Below are 19,764 nucleotides of genomic sequence, written 5' to 3'. Positions count from 1 at the left end.
AGAATTCACGCAGCAGAGCAAGGACTTGGACAGGAGCACAAGCACGGTAAGAATCATTTCCAGAACAGCACATTTAAAAGTGCGCAAGTCAAGGGGAATTTAACTTGACTTATGGTAGTTAAATTTTGCTCATTTCCTCAACAGGAAAAGGATCTTTGCACTTTCACCTCTGCCAAGGATCATCCCTTAAGAATAAGGCTGGGCCCCATTAAACGTATATCAATTTTTTCCTAGCCTGGGCCAAAGAACTTATTTCCTTTGTGACTTACCTTTTAATCCGTGCACCACTTCTCGCAATCCTCCAGAAGTCTCCGAAGGATCAGGGCAGCTGCCAGACGAGCCTGTGTAACTTCATCAATCCCAGGCAAGCAGCAGTTTTCCAAATACTTGTTTCTTGCTTCTGTACATACACAGAACTGCCAAGATTGCCCAGCAGCCCATTTTCGGGCTCTCGTGGTGAAGAACCTCACCACGAGAAGCTCTTGAAGAAGCTCGTGAAGTCAGCAGAAGGAAACACGAGGCTGCCCCAGGCTCTGTTGGACTCCAGCTGCTGGAAGGCGCCATCCCGTCGAAATCTCCATACAGCAAAAGGACAAGGAATTCGCCTATCACGCTTGGCGACACATTTCATTAAAACTGCAAGACAATTGCACACAGTGGGTCTTTACATCTTATTAGCAGAGAAAGGCTTGGACGAGTGAAATCATTTGCATTTCTTACTGGATGAGCCGGCGATAGGAGAAATAACAGACATAGATGAATGCATTCTACTGCAGAAAATGCAGGAGCCGTATGTGCTTCGCGGTGCTGAGTACGTTAAGTCGTGGAAGTTGACATTGCAAATCAACCGGAGAACCTACAGCGGCCTTTCAGCCCTCCTGAAAAGCCCTATCCCTAGAAAGCAGGGCCTTGATTATCCCAGGACAATCAAGTTGCACGTTTCCTCATCCATCCCCTGTAAAGCCTGAGCAGCTGGCACGCTTCAAGCACCAATGCAGCAGCTATTTCAGGCTTTAGATGGATCACCGGTACACATGTAGCCACTATTTTATATAAAAAAAAATTGAATAAATATGGTCTTTGAGGTTTCTGGTATTCCACAACTTCTACCTTCTGATGTAGAACACGACATTGTGTCCATGACGTGATGCCAAAGACTCGGGCCATGCAACGAGTCATTTCACATTGAGGCAACAACACGACCAAACAAACACATATTGCCCCAAGTTCAACAGAAGATTATTTTCTGCGTCCTCAACCACTTCATTATCAGCCAAACCACCCTTGTTCTGGTGCTGCAGGTTCTCGTGAAGAAAACCTGCTTCACATCAGTCCAGTTGTGAACCAAAAGCCTTAGTGGTTTCCCCGAACGAGCGCTCGGGTTTGGCTGAACCTCGGTGATCTATCGCATCTGACCATCACCCAGCTGCAGCAGCTGCATTTAGCACCACGTATCAGAATTCAGATAACAAATGAACCTCAGAAATTTCGGGAAATTGCCTAAATTGGGAAAAAAGGCATTTTTTTTGCCAGGAAGCAAATTAATCTCATGGCGACCAAAGAAAATATTAAGTTTTCAAACGGACACCAAAATGCATGAGAAACAGTTCATTTAATTAACTGTTCCACTAATCAGCCTCGTTTGGTTTTGCTGCTGTTGTTTTGGGGGCTGTTTCATTTTTAAATACAAAGTAGGTCACCTGCCCATTTTTTTAAACATACAGTTGTCATAATTTGTTTCCAGACTTAAAGAGATTAAGGCTTGTTAAGGCTCTAGTCCAAAAACCAACATCAGTTTTGTTTTCTTAGCGAGTCTATGCTTGCAACCTGGGCAACTCCATCCTAAAGTGCTCCTAGTTCTGAGTCCACATGAACAGGGACAGATCCACACACCCTTTATGCTACAACTCTAAAACTGAACCCCCAGCTGTCCCCTCCAAATCAAAGGTGTCACTTGTGTCTCCCCTCCACAAACCAACATGCAAAAATGTTTGCGTTCAGTCACAAACAACTTCCCAAAGGACAACTGGATCTCCCGCCTCCTCTGAAGGTCAGTGGGTGAACATTCTTCACACAGAAGTTGTTATGGAGTAATCGACAGAAAGTTATAAACAGAGCATTTAAGGTTTGCAGCTATTTTATTTACAAGTATACATTTAACACAAAGAAACACTGATATCCAAGCCTAGTTAATAGTAGTGTAACAATATGCATCATTTTGATGATTATTCTAACCAACAAACTACACTGAAAAATTAATGCCAGTAAAATTCTTGGTCATAATATTAAGAAATACAATATATAAATTGAAAATATGATTGCTTAAAATTTGAAAATGGAAGTGAAGCCATTTGCACAGGAGTCAGAGTTTAACATAATCTGAAGGGAAAGGCTCCAAACCAACTGTTTATCTTTCAGGTTAACAGAAGAAAAAAAAAACATAAAAAAAAAAGAAGCATAGTTTATCCTTAAAGATAATGGGCAGTTTTGCTTCTTCAGGTAGAATGTATTCCCAGTGTTTTCAGGTTTTGCAGTGGAATTACATTACTGAGCATGAAGACTTCCCTTGTGAAGCTGCCCCATCGATTTTTTCTGCCTCCAAAATTATCCTCTTAAAAACATCAACGGCAGTCTGCAAAGAGAGAGCACAACATCAGTCGGTAAGAAGAAACCACCCACTAACTGAGAAAATAATAATAAATAGCAAAGTTAACAGTTTCACTGGCTAGGTCAACAGATAAAAATGTGTCCAACACTTACTCCAAAATCAAAGAGGGAAAAGATGGTAATTTCGGTTTTGAACACGTAACCCCCTTCTCACATCAATCCTCAACTATTTTCTCTGTCACTGCAGGGAGGACAAGTTTAAACTGAGCCACACTCACAGCACAGCTAATAACTGTAATCCGGCTTTATTTTACAACAGTAAGGTTGTGCTGAGTGACTGACAACATTGAAGATTTTGACACTGTGCTGCTCCAGAGAATAAACCAGTTCATTTTCTCTAAGTAATCTCTAAGATTCTAAGTGATTACAGATGGCAGCAGATTTTTCAGCTCTAAACACTGCCTTTGCACAGCCCAGCATCAGAGTTACTTCAATATTCTTGACTTTCTCACCTTGCCTATGGGTAAGACCAGTATTAGACATGGTACAAGAACAGGAGGGGAAACACGAGACACACTAAGCACCATCTAATGTTAAGCATTATCTTTTGATGAAGTCCTTCTGAGAGAAAGTGGGTTTATATTTCAAACAGCTTGAACTATAGGATAGCCAGGTGATGAAACTAAGTGCGCAGGCTCAAAGGGTGATACTTTGGGAGAAGGGGCAGGTGACTCAGGAGGACAAGGACGCCATGAGGTTATAAAAGGAGAAAATGAGAACAACCAAAGGCCAACGAGGACTTAATCCAGCTACTGCCATAAAAGACAATTTTTGAAAGTTTCTATAAATACATTAACAACAAAAGAAGGCTAAGGAGAATCTCCATCTTTTATGGGATACGGGGGGAACATAATGACAGCGGGTGAGGGAAAGGCTGAGCTACTAAATGCCACCTTTGCCTTGGTCTTTAATAGTAAGACCAGTTGTGCTCCAGGTACCCAGCCCGTGAGCTAGAGGACAGGGATGGGGAGCAGAATGAAGCCCCAATAATCCAGGAGGACATGGTTGGCAATGTGCTACTCCACTTACACACACATGAATTTATGGGGTCAGATGGATCCACCCAACATGCTGAGGGAGCTGGCAGAGCTGCTCACCAAGCCACTTTCAATTATTTATCAGCAATCCTGGCTAACTGGGGAGGTCCAGTTGACTGGGAGCTGAAAAATGTGACACTCATCTACAAGAAGGGACAGAAGGAGGAGGATCCAGAGAATTCCAGGACTGTCAGTCTGATCTTGGTGCTGGGGAAGGACATAGAACAGATCATCCTTGGTGACATCACACAGCACATATAGGACAATCAGGCCCAGTCAGCATGGGTCTATGAAGGGACAGGTCCTGCTTGCCCAACCTGATCTCCTAAGACAAGGTGACCTGCTTAGTGGCTGAGGGAAAGGCTCTGGATGTCTGCCTGGACTTCAGCAAGGTCTTTGCACCATATCCCACAGCATTCTCCTGGAGAAACTGCAGCTCATGGCTGGATGGGCTATCTGTGGTGGATAAAGAACTGGCTGGAGGGCCGGGCCCAAACAGTTGTGGTGAACAGAGCCAAATCCAGTTGGTGGCCAGTCACAAGTGGTGTCCCCAGGGCTCAGTATTGAGGTCAGTTCTGTTTAACCTCTTTATCAATTATCTGGATGAGGGGAGTGAGTGCACCCTCAGTAAGTTTGCAGATGACACCAAATTGGGTGGGAGTGTTGATCTGCTGGAGGGCAGAGGCCATACAGAGGGATCTGGACTAGCTGGATCGTTGGGCTGAGGCCAACTGTACGAGGTTCAACAAGACCAAGTGCTGGGTCCTGCACTTGGGTCACAATAACCCCAGGCAGCACTACAGGTTTGGAGAAGAACAGCTGGAAAGTGCCTGGGGAAAGGGATCTGTGGGTGTTGACTGACAGTGGCTGAACATGAGCCAGGGTGTGCCCAGGTAGCCAAAAAGGCCTAACAGCATCCTGGCTTGTATCAGGAACAGTGTAGCCACCAGGCCCAGGGCACTGACCGTCCCCCTGTGCTGGGCACTGTGGAGACCAAACCTCCAATCCTGGGGTCAGTTTTGGGCCCCTCACAACAAAAAAGCCCTTGAGGTGCTGGAGCGAGTTGAGAGAAGGGAACGGAGCTGGTGAAGGGCTGGAGCACAAGTGTGATGGGAGCGGCTGAGGGACCTGGGGGGTTCAGCTGGAGAACAGGAGCTGAGGGGAGACCTTCTGATCTCTGAACTGCCTGAAAGGAGCTTGGGGCATGGACGGTTGGAAAGACAGAATCTCCCAAGAAAATATATTTAACCAAAGCAGAGACATTAAGAAAGGATGTCAAACCATTTGAATGATTCAGAAGATTTTGTGGAAGAATTTTATTAAGTATAGCTAGGTTTTCAGAGGCAGTTTGTTTCTTTGCTTTTAAAGATTCTGAAAGCTGTGGAGAGTAAGGTACCTGGGACATCACCATGAATGCTATTTATAGTAAATACCTTACACAGTTCATCTGTTATTTTCAGGATTCACTCAGTTTTAATGGGTTTCAAAATTGTACTCTAGCCTCTATCAGAATATGCAGAAACTACAGCTGCAACATGCAGCATCTGAGATTGCCTAGAAGTAATTTAAGATTTAAAAAAAACAAACAAATCTATATGACAGTCGAGGACAATTCTCAAGTGCTTTTCTTCTCTACAGTATTTTCAAGTTGAAGATTCACCATATGATCAATACTTCAGCACATAAATCTTGATCTGGAGACCATTTCCAAGCTGATCTCAGACATGCCATTTTAAGTTTATCTAACCTCTAGCCATCCATTTCATGAATTCCAAGCACACGCTCCTTAAGCAGTAAAGCATATTCATTATATAAAAGCAGTCACATTATGAGAGAGGATAGAAAGGGGGTTTTGTTGGTTTTAATCAGCAGGCAGAAGAGCACCCTGTGATTTATGACTATGCGTTCTGACCTGATAGATATTATTCTACCTCCACACAGTATAGTTCTTAACTGGATCACTTCCAAATTAATCCCATCTACTAGAGTAATCCACCAACAATCTTAAAAGAATCTTAACAAGATTAGACTCAATTTTAAAATTTCCCATATTTATACCATTTGTGCACTCTCTGGAACTATTAAAATACTTCATCAGCTGGAAATAGAGTTTTGCTCCATATAATGAAGTTCCTCTGCAATCCCAGCTGACTCTGACAGAAGTAGCTCATTAGCCCAGTACTTTATAACACATTTCCTGGGCAAATTAGACTCTCAGAGAACCACAGTCAAGACCGCAGTTGCTATCAAACTGGTGCCACTAATGAAGAGTCTCCTTTAAATCAAAACCTGGCGATATGCAGATTTACAGATATACTGCACCAATGCTTCCCTACACAAGGGTTGACATTTCCGATGGTTTCATTTTAATGCAGAAGTTCTTTATACCCCTCCTGCAAAGCACCTACTAAAAAATCCTCCACAACTTATTCTGTCAACCAGGAAGCTGTACATTCTCTGTCAGAGACACGCTGTTCAACACACTAAGATGTAGGAGTTCACAGGGCTTGTTAATTCATTTCACAGAAAATATGTTTTCACCGAGAAGGTTTAATCACTGTCCTGCAGTTAACCCTTAGGAATTTGTAATTCAGCCCAAATACACAGAAGCGTTTTAGAATGAGCTTTCAAGCAATGCAGGAAGCTGTGTTTTGTGACAAGGAATAACCAACGCAGCCAGACTTAGCGTGCATCTGTCTCCATATGGTGCAATTACACAATGTGGGTCACACCTAGCCTGCAGAAAACCATCTGGCTTTCTTAAACCTTTTTCCCCTGAGGAAACAAAATAGATGTCAGCCTGGGCAACACATGCTGCCTGGGGAGCTTCACACCGGGCAACAGACACCAGAGGCTCAACAGCTGCTGCAGATGTGTCCCCTGGTGTCACACAGACAGGTTGGGAGGCGTAACTCTCTACACGAGTGGGGAGTTGGGAATGCGGGAAGGTGCAAACACCCGTCACAGCCCCACAGGTCAGCTCATCCCTTGGTATGCTGTGTTTTTCAGCTATGCAAGGGTTTTATTATTTCTAAAAGGCAATTCTCAGCTGTTCATACTACTAGTTGATCTTGGCACAGAATTGGGCAAAGGAACTTGAACAATAGTCAGGAAGAGAGGTTTTTCCACCCCCACATTCCTTGCCAGCCCAAACACACCCTCCCGGGTGACTGTGTCAGACCCAAGGTGGCCAGCCACTCTGAAGCATCTACTGAGCACTGCACCTTCTGAGCTTCAACATGAAGCCACCCTTGAAAAAGAAGCAATGCCCAAGCAATCGCTTTTTAAGAGAGCATTGTTTTGGCAAATAGATTTTTTGCTATTTCCTCACTCCTCCTAAAACAAGTTTATCTAATGAACTTTGCGTAACTGCATGAACACAATTTGGCTGCTTGTTACTCCCCAAATTCTTCCAGAAAAAGTTGGCTCCCAACTTCAAGTGCGTTTGAGACTCATTTGGATTCTGGTTGCATTTTAAACCATTACCACTTTATTGTAGTGGGATTAAGATGAAGTACTACAGAATGGCTTAGAAGAAACAAAGTGGGGAATCCCACAAGAAAGCCTTGAAGTTCCTAAAGTTAGCCAAAGCAGTTCAACATATCTGGTAATAATTAAGCAGCTTGAGAAGATATACCAGTAACAGCCCAATGGTAATCTAAAAGAGGTGTTTTTCCATTAAGTCTCAAAATTGGCTTCCCAAAGCCCAGGGGTTTCCCTAGATGATGATACATTACTGATACGCAGGCTTCTCTACAAGTTTTACCAGGTCACCTGAGCTGAAGGAGCTGATATGTAGCCTCAAATATATTTGACCTTGGGAACTCTTGCCAGCTGCTACCATTTATCCTCACCACAGCTTTGATCCTTCACCTCTCTCACTTTCCATCTGTTCAAAGTCATGCCAGTTCCCAAATGCGGTATCTTTTGATAACTCCTACCAAAAGAGGCCTAATTTGCTGAAGTTAATCGATACAGCTATTTTAGTTGCCCAGTACAGCAGGGATATACTCCCAGGACTCCCACAGAAGCTCTAGATATGATTGTTTTTTGGCCAAAGCAAGAAGAGAGGAGAGCCAATGCTCTGCCACCCGCTTTTAGAGAGAAAGGAGCCTTTCCTTTCTGTAACAGGGAATACCTTCTCCAGCTGCAGCAGTTCCTTGCAAAAAGAGCTGTTATAAATGCAGGCCCAACTCACATCAGCTAATCCCTGCAGAAGGAGACCTACCCCTCCTCACTGCTGTGAAGAAATCACGTACCAGATCCAAGTTCAGACCATCACATGCTAGAAACGGTCAAACTGCTGTTCCACACCCACCAAACACCAATGGTCAGGTTTCAAAGGATTAACAACAGCGTTTTCCCCAGCCAGGAAGGTCTGAACTCCCTGCTCACATTCTTAAACTCTAAATTCCCAAGCCCATCCAGCTCATCCCCTTTAAGCATCAAATTAGCTTTCTGTGAAGCAAAAAGAACCTGCAGCCTTTTTGGAAGGAGTTTAGACTTAATGGTGAGAGGCAAGATACATTTGCTGTACCAAGCCAATACACATGGTGATTTGGATGAACTTCCAAACAAAAGTGTCAACAGACTTATTTTTACATAAGGCAAACAGTCAGAACCAGGAGAATGACAACACACCTTACATCCCTGGAGGGGTTTAAAAGGTGTTTAGATGAGGCTCTTACAGACATGGTTTAGTGCTAGAGTTAGGCTATGGTTGGACTTGATGATCCTGAGGGTCTCTTCCCTCTGAAATGTTTCTATGAAAATCATTCTATTCTACACTAAGCTCAGAATAAACTGTTTCTCCCACCAACCCAGAGACAGTTGCAGAGGAAGAGAGGATATCCTGCCTTGACAGAAGTGTATATATCAGCTGGTTTTTATAAAGGAGTTTTGGGCTCCTCCGTACTTCCGTACATCCCGAGCCTCCAAGGGAAGGAGGCCAGGGAGCCCGCAGGGTCATCATGTGCTGTGGGCACCCATCTCAGAAGTGACACGCGACCTCCCAGACTTCCGAAGGCAGACGAATCACCCAGCGTATTATGTGAGAGGCATGAAGGAGGAATTGTGTTCAAGTACCTGTTCCTAATAACCTGCATCTGACTCCAGAGGGACAGAACCTACAGTGACCTGCGATCGCTACCCTGAAGGATCCTACTGAAAGGAAGACCTGGTCAGAACAACTTTGACAGCAAGAATGAATGCTACTCCTGATTTTTTGTGGGATTTATACAGGACCGTACGGATTTTCGAATACCTGACATACAACTGCCATTCCGATTTCCCTGAAGGCTCCAAAGTTTGCTACACAAATTACAGCTGTCAGTGTAATTAAATCCAGTTTGAGACTAAGGAACAGACACAAATACATGGCAGTCAATGGGACTTTGTTAGGGCAGCAATTTAATATGCACGACATGCCAAACATCATATAAAGCTTGTACCTTCTCTGCATAAATATATCCAACTTTTTTTTTCTCGAACAAAGAACAATACAAACTTCAGAGGAGTTATCACAGTAAGATATTCTGCTAGATATGAATTGCTACCCTGTTACACATTGTGAACATAAAACAAAGGAAAATGAGTACAGGCAACTGCTTTGCCTAATCCACAAGTATTAAGTTGTTTAAAATAAAAGAGGAGGGGGGCGGAAATCAGATGCTTTTATCTAGTTTATTCTTTCCACTGTCAATTTAGTTTCCTTTGCTATGCATTTGAAGCTCTCCAGCAGCACAGAGAAGATACTGAGAAATTTCATGCTTTAATCATGCCCCGTTAAGACCAGGTTAATGCAAGTCTTAGCCAGAAACACAAGTACTGATAAACTAACTCCAAGAATTCCTTATCTGGAGGAACAAAATCCACATTTTCCTTCAAGGGAAAAATCCAACTTTACTCAAGTAACTTGTAGAATTGCTGACAACAAACACTGAACAAAGCTATTCAATTTTGCTTTTGAGGCTGGGGGAGAGGGAAAGAAAGGCTACGTAAACAGGTCCTGTACTAGCTATGGGATGGACCTTTTGATTGTACTGATGTTATCAGGGAGACTGAGGATGTCACATGCTAGGTTCAGCATCAGACAGTGTACACGTTTCTTCTGCATAAGGACTCATTTGTTTAAAACTTGCCTAACAACATCATTTTGACTTTTTAAGTCTATAATCCCTAAAAGCAAAAGCTTTTAGGTTGTTGAGACCTATAGGGGAAAAAAAACAAAGAAAAGGGCAGGGGGGAAAGATGCTCCTCAACCCACAGCAGTTATCCATTACTTCAAACCCAAACTAGGAGGCTCTTGTAGCTTAGATACGTAAGGTGTCTAAAAAAGTCAACGACAAAGTATAATTAACAGCTAAAGGAACAAATTCAAACACCAGAATGTATTTAGGAGGCTTTTTAAGAAAATAAGAGAAAATAAGAATACCATGTTATTTAACATGTAATTAAACACTCTATTTTGTGTGATAGGAGATCAAGAAGTGTAAATGTGTGTGGTTTGTATTGGGTCAGATTGCGCAGCTGCACTACAATTGTATCACAGCGGCACCTGACATCCTCTGCTGTATTCTAACACTTTCCTACTGTGTCCCCACAAAATGACTATTCCCCAGAGAGAGGCCAAACCTTGCTCAGCACCTTAAAATGTCTGTCCCTTTATACCAACTCACTCTTCTGCAACCACAGTGACTCCTATTTAAGGTAACTGCAGCAGATCACAGACCATGTTCCACTCACCACGTGGATTCGTGTTTTAGTTTGTCATTGACTGTTCTACTATGTTCGATGAAACTTTAGTTTCAGTTCTTCACTTCTTCCTTCTCTTTACAGTTGCAAGGAAAAAATTGTACACATAAATCTGAAAGCAGACAACCATTTGTTTCCAACCATCTCCACAAAATATCTGTAGAGTACATGCAAATATTTTCGTTTCCTTTATTAAGTGAAACTATGAGTCATTCCATTCCATTGCTATTTGAATAAAGTGAATCTTAAATCCATTACCTGGTTTTCTTTAGCAGAAGATTCCAAGAAAGCTGCATTCCAGGATTCTGCTAAAGCTTTCCCTTCTTCATAGCTGATCACCCTGAGCGAAGAAAAAACAAGTATGTTTCTTTATAACTTGCAAAAGAATTGGAATTTGATACTTCAGGAAAGTCCTCAGAGTACTGAAGTACATAAATGCATATAATAGGAATGTTTTGTGAAGTCTGATCCAGAGCATTTGCTTTTGGTTGCTGTCAAATACACCACTGGGCCAGGTAAAACACCTCTGTGACCCAGAAGAGCAGCTATCCCAAAGTGTTGCTTTGTTTTCATAATCTGCAATATCATCTGGTATTCTACAGTTGTGAAAAATACACTTCTGTTACTTATATTGAAAAAACCAAAGTATTAAATGACCTTCCCTGGAACCTTAGAGCAAAAGTCAACATTACAATAGAAGTTCGTGGCTCCTAGTTCCATTCTGACACAATTCCTTTGCCAGTACCTTATGTTAACCTACAATTTGATTTCAGTTACGGAAAGCCAAGAACAAAACTAGCTCAGTGCAGCCGCAGGAACGCCAGCTGCTGTCTTGCGTTTCACACGTACTGGAGTTCACATACCGTTCCATATGCAGGTCTTTTTTATTTCCAACCAGCATAATGGGTATTCTGTGAAAGAGAGTTCAGAACTTCAGAACAGTTATAGTATACTGAACAAAGTACTAGCAACATGCCTGCAATGAAATGAGATGAAAGTGTCACTACTTACTGGACTTTTCCCACCATATCCAATAACTTGCCATGGATAACTTTTATCACTTCAAAACTGCAAAATAAAGGGATGAAGTCACACATGCACTCTGATGTTTATCCTTAATACCCAATACACAAGCAATTAAATGCATATGTAGGTTGCTGTGTTTAAAACTTAGTCTATGTATAGTGGCAGAACTACAAAGATGCTGAAAGTGTTACTGGTTTGTGTACAACAGACAAAATGGTCCCAGAAGCAGCAAAGACTGATCTACACCTACCATTACAGCCTCCCCAGTTATGATACTTGCAGAAATAAATAACGTTACCCAGGACTGATGCATCTCACAGAGCATCACTAAAAGCTCCTCCCGCCTCCCATCCAGCTTGTATTTGCCGTCAGATATTAACTGCTACATTCCAACAACTCTAGATGAGCGTGTCCAATTAAAGCAGTTTCAAAGAAAATGTATTTTTAATTTAAACACACTCCATCTTGAAGGAATACATTCTTTAAGAACACTTAGCTCATATTTAATTCTTCTTCTTTACGTGAAAGCCAAAAGAAGCCTGAATTCTGATTATATTGATCTACAAGATGGTACAGAGACAGTGGTTATTGACATAGTTGTCATCTGTTCACCTACCACATAATGTAAGTTTGGATGACAAGAGATAAGAAACAGCACTGTGAAATATCATGAAGTCAAAAACCTCACTAACAAAATCCACTGTATTTGACATTTAGTACCTTTGAGAACAAGCTATAAATGGGGTTGCAGAACGGATGTTGTGCTCCTCTAATTACAGTATGTACCAAATACTGGTACATGAATTGCACACTTCAGATTTGTTTGAATTAAGAGAGGCACAGGTTCATGGATGATACACGCAACTGTATGATAGAAAAAGTGACCAAAACTTTGCCAGCTTCCCAGGTTATTAGCTACAGACTTGCACTGCATTTCAATTAGAGTTGAAACTCTTAAAAATAGAGCAGTGCTCAGACAGCCTTCCAACTAAGAGCTCCCAAAGAACTAGTCCCTAAAAACACTATTCATTAAAGCCTCTCACTTCTGCAACAATAAATGCCACCATATTTTAAAACTATTTTCTGTCAACTAGGTCAAGTTGTCTGACCAGCAATAATTTTTGAGACTGAGTAGAACACAATGCCTTTCCATGTTCAGCTAATAGTGTTAGTATAGCCTATCAAGAAAATGAGTTACTTGCAAACAGAAGTGTGACTTAGTCTGGCAGAATTTACTAACTCAAATACGGTACTACAGATTATGCAAAAATGTGAGATCAATGAAAAGACTTTAAGGCTACAAAGAGTTTATGTTGAAAAGGTGTAAGTGAGATTCTGGTCTTCAGAACTTGTCTTAAGACTTTCATCCTTGCAATTATTTAAAAGTGGAGGTTGGTCGTGACAAAGTTGAGAGGCACTGCTGCAAACAGAACTAGGTGACCTTGCAAACTGAAAGTGGAATAAAATTACCAAAAACTAACACAATACGATCGGTGTTTCCTTTCCACTGTCAGGCCGGTTGTTCCCAGCACAGCCAGAAAAAGCCATGCCATGGTGCAGCACCCTGAGAGCCCTCACCTGAGGTTCCAGCACACAGGGCAGCAAAGTCCTTGCTCAATCGGGCTCTTCATTGCCCAGTCCTGTGTAACTGCTTATCCACTACAGTTCACGAGCTCCATTTTTAGTAAAAAGACTAAAGAGCTGATTTTTGTTAAGAGATCAAGGTGGAAAGCAAAAGAGAAGTGCTATTTAAACTCAAACAATTCTGACACAGAAACAAGCTGCTAAGAACTGCCACAAATGGAACTGGCTCAACTAGATCAATGTAATGTTCAAGAAAGCTTGCCAAATTAATACCGGTAGAAGGAACAGAGGCAGGCTTTAAGAAATATACTGACCAATCCAAAAAGGGCATCATCACATCAAGCCATGAAACAGGAAAACAACTGGAGACCGCAATAGGTCCTTTCAAATAGAGTTACAGCAAATAGCTCAATGTGTGAAACACAACAATAAAAAAATGCTATCTGTCAGATAGACGTGTTATATAAATTCAAGGAGAACCTAGCAAAATACAAAATTGGAGTTTAATTAAGCTGAACTGGAGCAAAAGCCTTCCAGTAATCTTGCTGCTGAGAGCCCGAGAATATGAAAAATGCAGAGTGCCAGCTTTGACTCAAGGCCCATTTAAACTTCCCACTGGAGGTTAGCGGGGAAGATAATTTTGAAAAGGCATTTCTATTAAGTTTGCTGTCAAAGCTCTCACTCCTGCTGGATCAATACTCAGATCAATATACACGCTTAGACAGAAGTCAAGACAGACAGTGAGTGTGACTTGATTACCTGGGCAAGTCATCTAAACTACCAGAGTATTGGGGAAGATCTTTCCTATTGCCTGACGCTGTCTTGAACATAAGGAATTGAACACGACAGGTTCACTGATACTTGGAAATTTAAAGGAAGAAAGAAAAAAAACTTGCAATAAACAGATCAAGACTAAAATACCGATGAAAATACTACCCTACCTACAGTTTTAACATACCTTGTTCTGTTAGTATTTTCATCAGAACTTATTTTCTATTTTAACTGATTGAATGCTACCACAGAAAACAGACTTCATTTCTTTATCTGGGCTGCTAAGCTCAAAAAATCATGAAGCAACAACTGGAGTAGTTGAAAAAGAACATGGGCCGTGTCCTTTAGCTGCCAAGCCAGGAACAGCACAAGCTGCAGAAGCCTCCAAGCGATCTCCACTGATTTTACTCAAAGACATTTTTGTCCTCACAGGAGCACTTATCAATGAACATTTTTCTATTCACTTTACGAGTGAGGGATTGTCTACTTAAGGCTGAGAATACTAACTCCTATTTTGTACAAGTTACTCAGTGCCAACACGTGCTCGCCCTTCACTACTTCAGAACTAAAAATGAAAACCAAGAATAAAGGACTGTGAAAATCTGTTCAATATGAAGGACCTTGCAAGCAATTAAAGTTCATAACCAGACCATCCTTTCTTTGAGAAGTGTTGAAGAGTCAACAGCAAGTTGTTTTACTTGTATTTTATGATGGTCTAAAAAGCACTTGAGATGAGGGCTTTTTTGAGATGAGTTTGAGACCAGTTTTGTCTGATTCAGGGGAAAAGACATGGAACACTCCAGCATTCCTAAAACGCGGATGAGCTTCCTTGCAAGTAGAAGGGCAGCATCCACTGCTACTTGATGACCATGAAAGGTCTAAGATCTTAAAAATTTTACTCTAAAATGAAGGAAAATAGGATTATTTTGGCTATCATAACAAAGATGCTGTACAATATTAGAAAATTACACTCTATTCAAGAACGAACAGTATTTAAACAAAGCAAGAAGACAAGGGGAAGAGACAAAATAGAAGATGACCAAGCCTTACAAAGGCAGAGATGAATCTGGCAAGACTTCAGCTATGATGGACTCTGCCCTCATGTCAGAACAGCTAACAGCAAGGACTAAATACTCTGGGAAATTTTTCAAATAATCTTATTTGCTGCAGAGTGACAAGAGTGAGTCTACAGGCCAAAAGTCATACATTGATATGTATATCAAAATTTCTGCTGGTTAACCAGAACAATCCAAGACAAGAAGTCAAAAAAATTCAGTACTATAATGAGCTACAAGGCTGAGGGACCGATCTAGCAACTAATCAGGTACTTCACATAAATGTACAGGGCCCTTTATGTTCATATTTAAGCCTGCCTTTGTGTCTGATGCTAGAGCAATGAACTCTACTTACTCCTGGAATTGTTCTCTGTACTTAGACCTCAAAACAACACAGTTCAGCCCTGGCTCATTTCTTACATGGTACCTTGCATATTAGTCTGCAAAGTGTCTGTGACATTTGGATCTGAGGTGAAATTCCTAAAAAACCATTAATTTTCATTATACTTCTAAGGGAAAGATAGATTATGAATTAAACACATGCAAACAAAATATAGCAGAGGCAGGAGCTGAACTCAGGATATATCTGGTTAATATCTGAACCAGAAGAACACAACAGATTTTATTACCTTTTTATTGACGTGACTGAATAAACAAGAATGTAGCCATTGATGTCTATGGAGTACGTCTGAGGAAATATGGAGTATTCATCCTGTAGAAGGAATAATTGCATTTAAAATTACTTACTGCCACAGTTCAGAACTTGATGCTAGGAGATGACCAGCAGTAAGTTGGTCACACTTCAGGACATGAGGTGCAGGACCATCTTATATGAGTAGTAGTTTCAGAATTAAGTTTTTTCATCATGATGCCAGATGTGGAATCTCCACCAAACTAAGAGAAAGCTAAGGCAGTCTGTGTACGCTAGAAGGTTAATCTACAGCTTTTTTTGTTTACTCCCTCTAAGACTACTGATCAGCTAAAGCTATTCCAAATCCTTTTATCCTGCTTAATTATCAGTTTGTATTGGTACAAAACATCTATTCTGTCCTACCACTAATTAGCTATTATGCCTCTTATCTCGCTGGTGCGCCTCTTATCTTGCTAGCGTTACATTGCAAATTCCTCATTTCGACGGGATCTAGTAATTCATAATTTCAGGTGGCACTGGTCGCATCTAAAGTACCTAAGGGATCCGTTTCAAAGCACCTAAGTGTGGCTTACTAACTAACTAACGCTTACCAACTGGAGACACAAGAAAAATAGTTATTAGCTGCTTTATTACACCTCGAAGTTTTCATTATACGACAAGCATTTTGCTAAAAAAAATCCTCACAGAAACTTAGTAATTGTATTCATTACCCCTGTAGAAAAGGAATTGACCAAATAAGGAAATTAGACAGACTGAAATATTGCAGGAAATGCAACACAAATGCTATGAATTCCATGTTAAAAATCTCAATTGTTCTGATACATGTTTCCAGGAAACATTCACATTATGACAAGAGTCACACTTCCTAATGTACAAGTTCTACAATTTTTAAACTTGCGCTTCTTGAGATGTTAATTTTAGCTTAGGATCACATAACCTCTCTGTATATTGTCATGACTGAACAGATGGAACGGTGCAGTCACACAGCTTAAATCCAGACAGCCAAAAGGAATCAAATTTACTTAGCTGGCAAATGAGGAAAAACCCTTTATAAATCAACTTCACAGATTCAGCCAAAAAAGTTTGAAAGAACAGCACTTGACAAGAGGTGCCCTTATTTGCCTTTATTGCTACACACTGAGGGCAGCCCCCCCATCCTCAGCGAAATGCCAAACTGCCATTTCATTTGGCTGCGTAATCCCAAAGTCAACACTGCAGGGATCCAAGCCAGTCTGCGTGTAAAACAGGTGAAAGTGCAACTCTGTAGTTGTTCGGCTTTACCCAGAATTTCTGAGGATTGCCCCAGCTGGAATTCAGCGTTGGGCAAGACTCCCTTTTGTGTTCCTCTCCTGTGATCCTGTACCGAGATTCGAGTTTAACTGAACTACGCAAATCTGAACAGATAACCATGAAAGGTAAAAAGGCACGGGACAGAAGTACCAAGAAAAATAACTGCCATAACCTCAACTGTTTCTAATTCATTACTTCATTTTTAGCTTGTTAGGAGAAGGAAGAAAAGCTGCTACACTTCCTGGAACTTGTGGGTCACATTAAGAACTTTGCCAAGTGATAAAACAATGTAGCTATAACTTTTCAAGTCATAGCCAAGTTTTCAAGTACATAACAAACCTACAATATAACCCTTGCTATGCTGCATACACATGAGGACTCCCTATGGATCACTAAGAAAGACAAACTTGAGAAGGAAATGTGTTCAAGCCACACCTTCCATAACCCAACATCAATTTTCCACTCTAACCTGGGAGCCAGAACTCAAAGTTCAAGTCATTCAAAGGAAGAATCATATCTGAAAATGACCACAGGCTGGGAAATAACTTATTTTTGTTTTATAATACTGTACAAAAGTAAATCAACCCTGAAAATAAACCTCAGCAATTGAGGGGGACATACTTTTTAGAAGGGGCTGTTGCAACAGGAGAAGGGGTGATGGTTTTAAACTAAAGGAGAAGAGATTCAGGACAGACATGAGGAAGAAATTTTTTATAATGAGGATGGTGAGACACCGTCCCAGGTTGCCCAGAGAGGTGGTAGATGCCCCATCCCTGGAGACATCCCAGGCCAGGCTGGACGGGGCTCTGAGCAACCTGAGCTGGTGAAGATGTCCCTGCTCATGGCAGGGGTGGCACTGGATGAGCTTTGGACGTCCCTTCCAACCCAAAATGTTCTATGATTCTATCAGGTATGTCACTGGTGAAGTGACACTGCCTTCTCAGAGGCCATTTCTTTCTCAAAGAGACAGTTTTATCCCCATGCTACAATTTGAGATCTAAGGCAAGCACACATACTGGCACAAAGTGAAACCCGTGGAGCTTGCTCTGCTGCTCACACCACACAGCCTGCCCCCCTCAACCCTACTCTGCTCTGCAGAATAGTCCCCATCAAAATCTTGCGCCAGCATGAGTGGCCACTATTGTGTTTTTAATCCCGTCAGACACCTCTGACTCATTACTAGTGGATGTAGCGTTGCTGATTACCACCACAAGCTGAAACCATATAAATGCAGCATGGTTGCTCTTAAGTCATGTAGTTCTCTTCAAAGAAAGTGATCAAACATACCTGGAAGGTTACAACCTTCTGAATAGTCTTCCAGGTATGAGCAAGAGTTCTTCAGTCTTAAGTAGTGGCAGCATGTAATTACAACACTAACATTGTTTAAAGCTACTCATAGTTTGGAAAAACCCAAAGGCAATAATATCAGAATTCACAGAAGGTAAGCAATAAAAAGTTTAAGATAAACATAAGGGGTTTAACAGTCCTTGTGCTGTTTTCCTTCCCTAATTTAGTCTTTCAAAAACTGCATGGAACGTGCAAGTTCAGCCAAGCAGCGCTATGTAATGAATACCTCTACCTCAGGAAGCTACTGACCAAGCTACAGGACACGTGTTCCTCATCTCCTCCTGCGCTCCCCATCATTACATGAAGGCTCAGAAGTACATGTAAATCATCACTTACTTAAAAATGTAAACAAACTGCAGCAGTTTACTGGTAGCCTGGTAAGTACTACCTATATGCACTTCTGCCTACTGCCCATGACTGTTTCACAAGTCATGGTGGTTTAGCTGGAGCACACAATTAAGAAAATTTAATGAAAAACTTCTCCATGGCCTACTGAAGGAACATTTTCCACCGAAAGCAAGATTGCTAGTTTAGTCTAAATATCAGGCAAGCTGCTTATGAACTTTTGGTACATCAGAGTGAAGGCAGTTCCTCCTTCACTTTTTTTTTTTTTTTTTTTTACACATACCTTCAGACAGGAGAAAAGAAAAAAACAACAACCAAACAAAAAACCAAATCAACAAAGCCTTTAAATAAACACTGCAGAAACTCTTTGGTGACTAAACAAAAAGGCAGAATCGTTTAAGTTAACCTTCACATCTGAACACATGGTTGGTACTGACTTAGCTCTGCAGCAGTATGAATACCTGTTGCCTGAATAAAGATTCAAAGAAAGAAAGAGAACTTACTTGGCCAGCAGTGTCAACCAGCTGAAGATGATATTCTTGGCCATTTACTGTGATCAGTTTTGTAAATGCTACAAGAAACAAGAAATAACATGTCAGAACTACACCCAAGAAAGGCATCAGAACTCATTCATCTACGGCATCATCAGCCAAGGCACTACAAAAAAAGAACTGTAGTTTTAGGCTTGAAGTATCAGTACAAGGCTAGATCAGGTGGCTGTACTTCAAACAAGCGTACTTAAGATAATGAAACTCAGAAATTTACTTTAAAATTTCACATTTTGGAAGATTCTCACATTGGATTCAGCATTTTCTTCTCTACTTACTTCAGAGAGTAAAAAGTTTTTACATGTGTTTCTGAGAGACTTCCAGGCAACTGTAACTTGTGGTAACACAAGACACTTAAATACAATTAGCATCAAAGCTAATTTTGAACTTATTATAGGATATCTTCCTTACTTTCCAAGGAGTTCAGCAAAATCAGTTTCCTAAATGTAAATAGCATGAGTGATCTGGATTAAAAAAAAGAAAGAAAATTCTTCAGGGCCTGAACCACACACAGCCTAACTTACAAATATACTAGACCTACATAATGAGAGTTTAGCTAAAAGCTCACAGTTGCTCCCAGCCTATCTAGTCCTCAGTCAGGAAGGACATTCAGTCCCTGAACACGATGAAAATTGCTTCTCTCCCTCAGATTCATGAAATGCCAACACACCGTGAGCTGAGGAATCTTA

General features: G+C 41.2%; 1 protein-coding gene across 1 annotated transcript in view; it reads right to left on the bottom strand.

Moving 5' to 3' along the window:
- Positions 1-2,119: 2,119 nt before the first annotated feature.
- Positions 2,120-19,764, bottom strand: part of RHEB (Ras homolog, mTORC1 binding) — a 43,053-nt gene continuing 25,408 nt past the window's right edge. The window contains exons 3-8 of the mRNA XM_082046930.1: positions 19,031-19,098; positions 15,523-15,605; positions 11,469-11,525; positions 11,321-11,368; positions 10,716-10,797; positions 2,120-2,632 (exon numbers count right to left, since the gene is read on the bottom strand). Coding sequence (XP_081903056.1) covers positions 2,540-2,632; positions 10,716-10,797; positions 11,321-11,368; positions 11,469-11,525; positions 15,523-15,605; positions 19,031-19,098 — 431 coding nt within the window. The 3' untranslated portion in view covers positions 2,120-2,539. The remainder of the gene's footprint in view (positions 2,633-10,715; positions 10,798-11,320; positions 11,369-11,468; positions 11,526-15,522; positions 15,606-19,030; positions 19,099-19,764) is intronic.

Source organism: Streptopelia decaocto, assembly GCF_964273445.1.
Source record: "Streptopelia decaocto genome assembly, chromosome: 2".
Classification (NCBI taxonomy): Eukaryota; Metazoa; Chordata; class Aves; order Columbiformes; family Columbidae; genus Streptopelia; species Streptopelia decaocto.
This window is presented reverse-complemented; position numbering and strand designations above follow the sequence as displayed.